The sequence below is a fragment of the Fundulus heteroclitus genome, chromosome 12 (genome assembly GCF_011125445.2).
Source record: "Fundulus heteroclitus isolate FHET01 chromosome 12, MU-UCD_Fhet_4.1, whole genome shotgun sequence".
NCBI classification, from domain to species: Eukaryota; Metazoa; Chordata; class Actinopteri; order Cyprinodontiformes; family Fundulidae; genus Fundulus; species Fundulus heteroclitus.
The window spans coordinates 16,156,677-16,167,913 of NC_046372.1; the positions used below are offsets into that span (position 1 = coordinate 16,156,677).

An 11,237-nucleotide genomic window follows, 5' to 3' on the forward strand; every position below is an offset into this window, starting at 1 on the left:
AGCCACAGTTAGAGAAATAACTCGAAATGTTTGGAAACGACCAAAACAGTGACGACCATCGGTGGGCAGAGTAGCCAGTAATTAGCACTCAAGTAAGAGCAGCACTACTTTGACATATTTTTACTCAAGTACCATTTAAAAAGTTGTCAGCCAAGAAATTACTCATCTAAGAGTAAAAAAGTGTTCAGTAAGATGGCTACTCAAGTACTGAGTTACTAATTATAGCAAGTTATGGTTTAATATTTTAAAATTATGTAGTCGGGACCGACAAAAATATAATGTTATGCGCAAATAACAAATTCAGGCAGAAGAAACACTTTTCTAAATCTTTTCAACATTAAATTACTACATTAAAGTAATACAGTATGTTAGAACAGTGTAACGTACTTCCAATGACAATATCTAGTGTTTACTGTATGTTTATTTGACCTCTAAATGGTTCAATGACCTCAACAGACAGAAAATAACATTAAAATAACAAAGCTTGTGTACAAACAAGAGGTCTCACTTTAACATAAACTCTAGTTTCTTGTCTCTCTGGTGCATTTTTGGTTAAAACAAGTCAATTCTTTATTCATGGAGTTAACACAGAATTGTAAAAGGGAGGTTAAGAAAAATCATCCACACTTGCTCTTGAACTGCCGTAAATCATTTCCACTGTGCAATTATGCTACCGCAATAAAAGGGGAACCTATTTTAAGGCCTTTTACACGTCTTTGTCCGAGGTGCCAAAGAGTGTAAGCATACATTCAGGTATTACAAATGTTTTTTGTGTGCAATTAAAAAGAAAACACCACACATTTTATAATTTACAGAAGGGTGAACTCGTGCCAAACGATTCAGAAGTCTTGACATATATTTCAAGATTTGAACATGTATGTGTTGGTTTTCAAAGGTTATAGTCCCTGTCAACTCACAAAATGCTTCATATTATTTAGTAATTGTTGCTGTAGCTCAGGAGCGATACGTACTCCTAATTAATACAAATAAAACAACAAAGTCAGTTACTTTACTTACAAGTGATCAGCCATTAAATCAAACGTTTGCTTAGGAAACTAGGCAGACATTGTTACAGTTTTTTTTATTTGGTTGAAATTTTAACTGGGATCTAATTATTAATATGTCACTAAGAATTAAATCAGAATTTTGCTTTATTGAAAATTATAAGGCTTAAACTTTTTGTCATGGTTTCAAGGGTTTACTGTTTTTGTAAATACAAATTTATCAAAATTTAGTTTTATAGACAACATTCCCATTTCAAAATAAAAGGTTTAATTTCTAATCTAATCTTATAATTTGTTTCTCACACAGATATTGACACGTACTCTCTGGCATAAATGCATTTATATGGAGGATTTTTGCTTTAATCTCGTTTAGAGACCAATAAATTATTGTAAGGAGCAATAAGGGGGCGACATTTTGGCAAACTGGGAGGGGGGGGGGGGGGGCTACAAATTAGATGAATCCAGATTTAAAAGTTAAGTTCATCTTCAGCTTTAACTGCTGCTTGCTTCTTATTGAACTGTTTGTGAATTTGTTCGTCACAAACGGGGTTTGCTGATCAATATCCTTGTGTCATGACAGTCATTCTGTCGTGGAAAGTCTCTGCAAATATAGAATGAAAAAACATGCCAGAACTAGCCTTTTTTAGTACTTTTATATTTAAAAAAGATTTCTAACATCTTTCTGGCTAGAGAGCATTAAAACTGTGGCGGGCCTACAGAGCTGTGGCTCTGGTACGGCGGGTCGCAGACCTCTGGTCTAAACCTTAATGTTCTTTCTCCTTCGTGTTGACCAGGGAAATTCACTTTTTGCTTTACATTTGGTTTATGTCCTCTGACATGTTCAGTATATTTAATTTAACCTTAATGTCAGTTTTCTCTATGAATAAAACGCTTCAAAGCTGGACAACAACGATTGGCTTGTTGTTAGTTTTATTCTTTTATTCTTTAGGGGGATTATTGTGACAATATCGTAGCTATGAAGCTGCAATAGGCCTAAATTTAGTGCTATTAAATAAATTGTGCAGATTAGCTGCTTCCACCAAAGCCGGCCTGGTGTTTGCTTAATCACTTTGATTTGTGGTGGAGCACAAATATTACATATAATAAGTAGGGTTGTGGGGGTGGCATGAAAACTGAACAATATGGTCCTTAAATCACCAATTTATATCACGCTTATCGTCAAACGAAAAGGCTCCTTAAAGGCCTGCAGTCGGATCCTCCACGCTCAGCGCTTTGATTGTGTATTTGTTATGCAGCGGTGAACAAATGCAGTTGTGAGTCTCATGGTTGAGTCAATCAATCTCTTCCTCTGTGTGCAAATCCAATGGCTTCAGGCTCCAAAATGTTTAATTGCAGCAAATCAACCGCCCCCCCCCCCCTCCCCTCCCTCCCTCCTCCTCACATCATAAGGCCGTCTCTGACTTCCTCTTTCTCAGACGTGAGCACCTATACGTCCTCTGACAGCCGAGCCGCGCGCTCACGCACACACGCGAGCACACGCGCCTTATCCCACATGGCGAGGGGCTGCTGCAACCTTCACCTCGCTGGATGTAATACCAGGACTTAATGTATCTCTGAGGGTTTAGGTTGGGGGAGTTTATCATTTCAAAATCGTTAGTGGAAAAAAAAAAAAAAAAAAGAGAGAGAGAGAGAGAGAGAGAGAAGAGAAAAAAAAAAAGAAGAGAGGAAAAATTGATCGGGAGTGTGCTAGAAGTTGGGAGTCTTTGTTATCTGGAAAATCCTAATAAATCCTTCGTCTTTGCAGCTTAAAGCGCGTGCAGTAATTTGAAGTTCATTAATCCCCTCCCTTTTTTTCTCTTAAAGAAGAAATGGTAAAGTTGTCTCTTGGTACCCTGAGTTGAAAAGGGAGAGAGGAGGTGGTGATGTTCTTTTTCCCTTATTTTCTTTTTTATCCCGCCCCATCCCCTACCCCTCCACCCCCCCACCCCCCACCCCCTTTCTTTTTTTTTTGATGAAAAGTGGTTAGCTATTCTGATTATTACTGAATAGATAGTAGAGGCTAGCTTTACGAGCAGTGAGGATCGTCAGTGAGTTCCTGGCTCTGGCTGCCGCCTGCGGTGCGGGACGCGCTGGGGGCCGACGGAAGTGCCGGACCACCAGGAACCCCCCCATCCCCGCTCCACAGCCCCGTCGTGATTATGTCGCCCGCTCTCCCAACAGGCGGCGTCGACCTGCAGCCCGCCGACGGACTCTACGCCATCTACCTGGTCCTGGGCGGCGTCGGGATCCTGGCCTTCCTGGGCGTGGGGATGGTGGCAGCACGGAAGCGGCGGCACGAGCACGGGCGCCTGTGGCTCCCCGAGGGCTTCAAGACCACGGAGACCAGCAAGAAGAAGAGACGGGAGCCGGTCGGGGAGGACTCGGTCGGGCTGAAGTGAGTCTCCGTTCGGTTTCTTCTCTGTGGGTCAGACCAAGCGGCTAGTTGTCGGGGAGGAAGCGGGTGGAGGAGCCGATGGGTCGCGGTTGGAGAAAGGATGGTAAACGAGGCCGAGCCGACCTGGGCGATCGTTAATTAACCTGATGTGCTGGAGGGGCGGGGTAGGGTTCTGATCAATGGGTTTTTTTTGGGGGTTTTTGTTCTTCCCCGCAACATTAACGAAGGAGTTGCTTAAAAGCAGCGGATCGCATGGATTTATTTCCTGAATTGTCTGCATTCACACACCACAGGCCGCTGAAAAACACCTCGGATATTTCACTGATGGACGACAACCCGAGCGAATGGGCAGAGGATGAACCTGTGGATGTGAAACGCTTCAAAGTAAGAACACAGAAATAACCCGTGGAAATATTTCTCCAAGAATTTTTTTTTTATTGGGATTTTTAGACTAAAAATATCCAGAATTTTTTTATTTATTTTTTTTTTATTATTATTTTTAATTGAATCATTGGTATGTAATAAAGCTGCGACGTTGAGCTGCGTTTTTATCTAATCTCCTGCCGTCTGTGCCGGAGCAGCTGGAAGAGCAGGCTGTGCTGGACGCGGACGACCAGACCGACCACCGCCAGTGGACCCAGCAGCACCTGGACGCCGCCGACCTGCGCATCCCCTCCATTGCTCCCACCCCCCCTCAGGGCGAGATTGAAAATGACTGCATGGACGTCAACGTGCGAGGACCAGGTAATTGGCACCGTGTTTGCTGCATTTATTTCCTTTTTTTTCCCCATGATTTATCGCTCTTATTTCTTTCTAACAGATGCCATTGTGTGATTTAATTATTTATCTTTACATTGTTTTTTTTTGTTGTTGTTTTTTTTTTTTAAGAAAAAAAAATTGGAAGTAATTGTGAACTGATCAAAATAAGATGAGTGACATTAAATTTTTTTTTTTTGTATTGTACGGTTGTCCTTCTAAGATCCAGGCTTCATATTTGTGACGAGGATCTCTATCTTTTTTTTTTTTTTTGGTAAAAACTTTTTTTTCTTCCTTTTTTTTTTTTAGAAAGCGTTAAAATGTCGAGTGATTTCATTTATTTCACAAGGTATAAAAATGAGCAGAAATGTCTGAGCAGAGCTAGATTTTCTGTGTGTGTGTGTGTGTGTGTGTGTGTGTGTGTGTGTGTGTGTGTGTGTGTGTGTGTGTTAGTGTGTAAAAGTGTGTAATTGTGCGTGAAGGAGTTACTAAAGCCCCGTGTCCTCAGGGTAAAGGATCTTCTTCAAAGCAGGCAGCTGGAAGCCAGGCGCCTCGGGGGAAAACACTCATTCCTGATCAGACTGATCATTTGACCAGTGATGGGACTCTGTATTTTTAATTTTTTTACTTTTTTTGCCTGTATTCAACAATATATATATATAAAAAAAAAAAACAGTGGGTTCATCAACTGTAGAAAACAGATAACCTGTTTTGCCGTTAGTGCCAGAATCCCTGAAGAGGAGCTATGAAAAATCAAAGTAGTTCATTTAACAACTTGAGAGCTCACTTTTCCCCCTCTGTCGCGGATCGATGCCCCTGAATCGACCAAATCCGTGAGATCTTGGGCTTGCTTTTCTTTTGAGGAGGAGAAAACCCGTCCAAGTCATCTGACTGAGCTGCCTCTCTCAGTTGGACGTCAATGCTTCGTTTTTTTTTTTTTTATGGTAGCAGTCGAGCCCCCCCATCCCTGCAGCTTTGCTCTCCTTCTGAGGCTCCTCCTGCGCCGGCGCCTTGATCCCAATCCGTTGTTGAAAGAAAAAGCCGTGACGATCCGACCCAGGCGAACGCGTCAAATCCACGTTCGATTTGTTTGTTGCTTTGTTTTGATCTGCCCAGGGCTTTGAAGCCGAGGCGGTCCTGCCTTTTTTTTTTTTTTTTTTTTTTTTTCTCGCGCTGACTCAGCCTCGCAAAGAGTTGCGCTGACCGTGCAAACTCTCGAGTCCCGCCTTTTCACGTCCTCCCGCTTCCCTCTGCGCCCTCAGATGGATTCACGCCCCTGATGATCGCGTCCTGCAGCGGCGGCGGATTAGAGACGGGCAACAGCGAGGAGGAGGAGGACGCCTCCGCCAACGTCATCAACGACTTCATCTACCAGGGCGCCAACCTGCACAACCAGACGGACCGCACCGGTGAGACGGCCCTCCACCTGGCTGCCCGCTACGCCCGCTCCGACGCCGCCAAAAGGCTGCTGGAGGCCAGCGCCGACGCCAACATTCAGGACAACATGGGCAGGACGCCTCTGCACGCCGCCGTGGCCGCTGACGCCCAGGGAGTCTTCCAGGTGGGCTCCTTCTCCCCGTTTAGTGATGCTGGATCATCAGTACTGCATGTCTGCGTCAGTCATTTAAGAGTTAAAGAGCTCAAATGTTGTTTTAACTCCAGCACCCTGTTGATCATATAATAGTTTAGGTCATTTTTTTATTTTATTGTCAGGTTTTTTGTTTACATAACCTTCTCTGTGTCTCTTTAGATTCTGATAAGGAACCGCGCCACGGATTTGGACGCCCGCATGCATGATGGCACCACACCCCTGATCCTGGCTGCCAGGCTGGCTGTGGAGGGCATGGTGGAGGAGCTCATTAACTGCCACGCAGACGTGAACGCCATCGATGATTTTGGTAAAGAAAAAAAAACATAAACAAGACGTATATATAGAATTCTATTGGGTAGTACAGTCACTTGCAAAAATATTCAAACTCCTTCGAGTTGTTTTTTTTTGCTTTTCAACGTATTTCACTCGGATGTTTTTGTGGTAGACCAAGAGAAATTAGAGGGCAGTTGTGGAGATCAGTCCCTCCCCCACCCCCCGACAGCTTTGCACATCCACACTGCAAAAACGGATCTAAAATCTAAAAATAATTAAAATGTTCTTAAAGTTAGAGTATTTATCCTTGATTTGAGCAGGTAAATAAGTTGGAATGAGTATTTTGACCCCTAAAATAAGATAATTAGACATCCTGCACTTGAAATAAGATGATGGAGATGAGTTGTTCCTATTTTAAGTGCAAAAGCCTTATTCCATTGGCAGATTATCTTATTTATCCTGCTCAAATCAAGGACAGATACACTAATTTTAAGAAAATATTACTCATTTTTAGTTCTGTCTTTGCAGTGCATTTTCAGCTCCTGCCACAAATACCCACACTGCAAAAACAGAACTAGAAATACGTAAAATCTTATTAAAATTTGTGTATTTGTCCTTGATTTGAGCAGGTAAATAAGATGATTTGCCAATAGAATAAGATTTTTGGACTTAAAACAGGAACAATTCATCTCCATCATCTTATTTCAAGTGCAGTATATCTAATTATCTTATTTTAGGAGACAAAATACTCATTTCATTGGCAGATGATCTTATTTACCTGCTCAAATCAAGCATAAATACGCAAACTATAAGAATATTTTACTTATTTTTAGATCCATTTTTGCAGTGCAGTTATGTTTAGGTCTGGGTCATTCTAACACACCAACATGCTTTCATCGAAACCGCTCCATTGCCGCTGCGCGGGTTTAGTGTCATCGCCTAGCTAGTCTCAACTCTTTATTAGGCTCTAATAGGATTTGCCTGCTGGAAAAGAAGCATCCACCCAGCATGACGCTGCCACTACCGTGTTAGACAGGGGCGTGTTCCGCATGTAGGCCAACAGATTTAATTTAGTGGACCACTTTAGGTAAATGTGGGTTTTATTTCAGGGTATCAGAATTGGTGGTGGGGATCTGGAACCGTTCATTGGGTTTGAATCCTTTTCCAAGGCGCTGTAACTGAGTCTGGATATTCAAAGTGCTGTTTGCAGTTCCCTCAAACGGTTGAATGACCCCTTTTTTCCCCCCATCGTTTCAGGTAAATCAGCCCTCCATTGGGCCGCTGCGGTAAATAACGTGGAGGCCGCCATTGTCCTACTGAAGAACGGCGCCAACAAGGACATGCAGAACAACAAGGTTCAGACATAATCACACTCCTGCTTTAAGAGTTTGCTGTAAAACAATAGTATCTGAGGTGCCACGATCTCGTTTAACACGTTGTCTCCGTCACGTTTCGCTTCAGGAGGAAACCCCGCTATTCCTGGCTGCCAGAGAAGGAAGCTACGAGACCGCCAAGGTCCTCCTGGATCACTTTGCAAACCGGGAAATAACCGACCACATGGACCGGCTCCCCAGGGACATCGCGCAGGAGAGGATGCACCACGACATCGTGAGGCTGATGGACGAGTACAACCTGGTACGGAGCCCCCCCATGCACGGAGGGTCCCTGAGCACCACGCTGTCCCCCCCTCTTTGCTCACCCAGCGGGTTCCTGGGCAGCATGAAGCAGCCCCAGCCTCAGGGACAAGGCCAGGGCAAGAAAGCCCGCAAGCCCAGTCACAAGGGCATCGGCTGCAAAGACGGCAAAGACATGAAGCTGAAGAAGAAGAACTCCCAGGACGGGAAGTCTGGGACCCTCCTGGACAGCTCGGCTGTCCTGTCGCCGGTAGACTCGTTGGAGTCCCCCCACGGGTATGTGTCCGATGTGGCCTCACCCCCTATGATGGCCTCCCCTTTCCAGCAGTCGCCGTCCGTGTCCCTCAACCATCTCCAGGGCATGTCCGACCCACATTTGGCCGTGAACCACATGGTGATGCCGAACAAGCAGGAGCTGGCCCGGATGCAGTTTGACCCGCTGCCTCCCCGCCTCACCCACCTGCCGGTCTCTGGCTCGGCCGGTCAGGGCCCCATGAACGGCCAGTGCGACTGGCTGTCCCGGATGCACAGCAGCATGAGCCAAGCGGGACAGTTCAACCCCATGAGAGGGGCCCCCGGGGGCCAAGGAGGTCTGCACCAGGGCGGGCAGCACGGAAGGATGGCAGCATCTCTGCACAACGGCCACCCCAACTCCGGCTTGTCGCAGATGATGACCTACCAGGGGATGCAGGGCACCCGGCTCGGGCCTCAGAGCCACATGATGCAGCAGCAGGCTCAACAAATGCAGCAGATGCAGAACCTCCAGCAGCTTCAGCAGCAGCAGCAGCAGCAGCAGAGCATCCAGCTGCAGCATCCGAACTCTAACTCAGCCAGCAGCCAGAACTTCATCAGCGGAGACCTCAGCTCCCCGGAGCTGCAGCAGGGCACGGGAAACTCCAGCATGCCCATGCACACCATCCTCCCACAGGAGACCCAGATCATGTCCTCCTCCATCAGCCAGTCCATGCCCAGCACCCAGTTCCTCACCCCGCCCTCCCAGCACAGCTATTCGGGCCCAATAGACAACACCCCGAACCATCAGGTCCAGGTGCCCGACCACCCCTTCCTGACCCCGTCCCCCGGCTCCCCTGACCAGTGGTCCAGCTCGTCCCCCCATTCCAACATGTCCGACTGGTCCGAGGGCATTTCAAGTCCTCCGACGAGCATGCAGTCCCAGATCGGACATATATCGGAACAGTTCAAATAGAGAGCTAGTATCTCCACACTCTGCTGTACATATCCTTTTTTTTTTTTTTCTCCGTAAAAAAAAAATAAAAATAAAAAAAGCCCTCTGTGAAAAAACAAACGGAAAAGGGCAAAGCTGTAATCAAGATGTAGGACTTTTATAAACTTTTCTACTAACAGCAGCATCTGTGCTTCGTTTCGTTTTTGTATTTATTACGGTTGTATTTATGCTTGTCGCCTGCCTGTTGAGAACAGAGGCAGCCGTGGGGGTCGGGTCCGGACCGGAGACGCTTCTCCCTTACAGAGCGCATCTTCTGCAGTAACGTGGCAGCATACACACTGGCTATTTATTTCCCTAGAGGCTCTCAGTCTTTGTCTTTATTTGCATATGATTTCTCTCTGTTTATACCTTGTATAATCCTGTTTATAATTAAAGAAAATGTGATTGAGGATAGAGCACTAAGTTTCAGTGTTATCTCAGTTTGTTTGAAGATGTGACGAGATTCCTGTGATCGGTGACACGGGAGGCTTTTTGATCCTTTTTAAACATCCGCTGAATGTTAGCCACGCTCTCTAGGGGGGTTTTCGTTCGTTTTGACGCTGCGTTGCGTTACGTTAGCATAAACGTGTTCTCTTGTGGTGGGGGATGTGATGTGTTGTACAGCGTAAGGCCATCTTGGAGATTGGCGGTTAAGGCAGGCTCGGGTCGTTGCGAGTTCCTGCGGTTCTGGAGAACCGGCCCGTTTGGCCACAATGTTCGTCGTTGTCCAGAGGGAACGGGGAAATTTCCTCCTTCCCTCCGATTAGTTTGAGCCTATGGCTGTTGTTCTTTCTTCTGTAAATGTGCTTTGCATTTCCCTCGCGAGCAAGATTTTGTTTAAGAAATCTTACGCCTTCACCGTGCATCGGACAGATCCTGCACCGGCCAAAAGCCTCTGAGATGTAAAACAGATCAGAATATATATTTTCTATTTTTCTGGCCCAAAGATCCAAAAAAAAAAACAAACAAAAAAAAACATTGAACTGTTACAAATACAAATGAATGAACTATATTGTTAGGTGACATTTTCACAAAAATGAAATGAGGAGAAGAAAAATACATAAACATTGAGGTTTTATAAATTTATATTTATTTACTGTTCTCTAACACAAAAACCTCGCTGAGGCAACCATTTATGTACGTGCAGAAATGTCTTCTTTTTATTTTTAGCACTTCCAACTAAGTTCTCAATTGTATTCATTTAAATATTTTGTAAGATGCACTCTGTTTTTGATTTTTTTCTTTCAACATTCTTATTAGAAATAAATATTATGTTAGGTTGTAGATGCATTTTTTGTATTTGTTTGCTTCCTCTGTAAATTTATTATTGGCAATAAATGTATTTTTGCTGTTCATTTTCATTTCTGTATAAAAGTTACTTGTTATAATAAAGGACACGTTGGTGTCTTACTCTAATGAAAACGCCTCTTTTGTCCAGCCAACACTATGACAAAATATTCTAGATGAATGTCGTCTTTTTAATCTTTTTAATAGAAAAAAAACACTGAACGGTCCAGCCCAGGACTCTGGATTTTGTCTCCACCTGGTGGTGGAATTGATTTAAACTGTACTCTGAAGTTTATGCCAGCTAAAGCTAACTTCCTGCAGGGACACGTATAGCAGGGGTTGCACTCAATCTTCATTTAAAAACTTTATAACAAGGCTAGATCCTGAAGAGAACTCCAAACGTTTGGGTTGCATATTCAGATTCCGCTCTGCACTAAAAAACAAAGTGGCGAAAAACAGGCCTTCACTGAACACAGTCAATACCCGTTATTCCTCAGCCGGACCCAACTGGTAATGATGAAGTACAAACACTTACTCTTATTTTACTTATCTTACTCTAATTTTGAATAAATTCAAAATTAGATTTTTTTTAGCATTTTTTGGGATAAAATAATCCCAATGGATGCAAGATTACAACCAAAAATCTGAAAAGTGTGGTATGAATCTCTCTTTAGCCAGTTATTAGTTGAACCACTTTATGGTGCAATCACAGCTCCAGGTCTTTTGTTTTCATCACTGCCTGTAATATCCACATTTTTGTCCATCTTTCCTTCTAAAATAGCTCAAACTCAGTCAGATTAGGACGTCTCTTAAGATTAAAATTGAATCCTTGCTAAAAGAAATTCCCATGTGGGGTCTGGACTATTACATTTTAGCTCTGGCTGTCTGGTCAGACTGTTGTCCTGTGTGAAGGTGACCCTCCTAACCTAGTCTGAAGTCTTTCCGAGCCTCTAACAGGTTAAAGGACTGCCCTGTATTTACCTCCATTCCTCTTCATGCCAACGCTGACCAGCTTCCTTTTCCGTGCTAAAGGAACAAAAACACAACATGAGTAGCCATTACTGTGTTTCAT

General features: G+C 44.2%; 1 protein-coding gene across 1 annotated transcript in view; it reads left to right on the forward strand.

The window, feature by feature from the left end:
- Positions 1-9,417, forward strand: part of LOC105937247 (notch receptor 1) — a 64,150-nt gene extending 54,733 nt beyond the window's left edge. Inside the window, exons 28-34 of the mRNA XM_036144065.1 lie at positions 3,186-3,399; positions 3,693-3,783; positions 3,981-4,143; positions 5,418-5,716; positions 5,906-6,053; positions 7,277-7,374; positions 7,481-9,417. Of these exons, the coding sequence (XP_035999958.1) occupies positions 3,186-3,399; positions 3,693-3,783; positions 3,981-4,143; positions 5,418-5,716; positions 5,906-6,053; positions 7,277-7,374; positions 7,481-8,860 (2,393 nt within the window). The 3' untranslated portion in view covers positions 8,861-9,417. The remainder of the gene's footprint in view (positions 1-3,185; positions 3,400-3,692; positions 3,784-3,980; positions 4,144-5,417; positions 5,717-5,905; positions 6,054-7,276; positions 7,375-7,480) is intronic.
- The last annotated feature ends 1,820 nt before the right edge of the window (positions 9,418-11,237 follow it).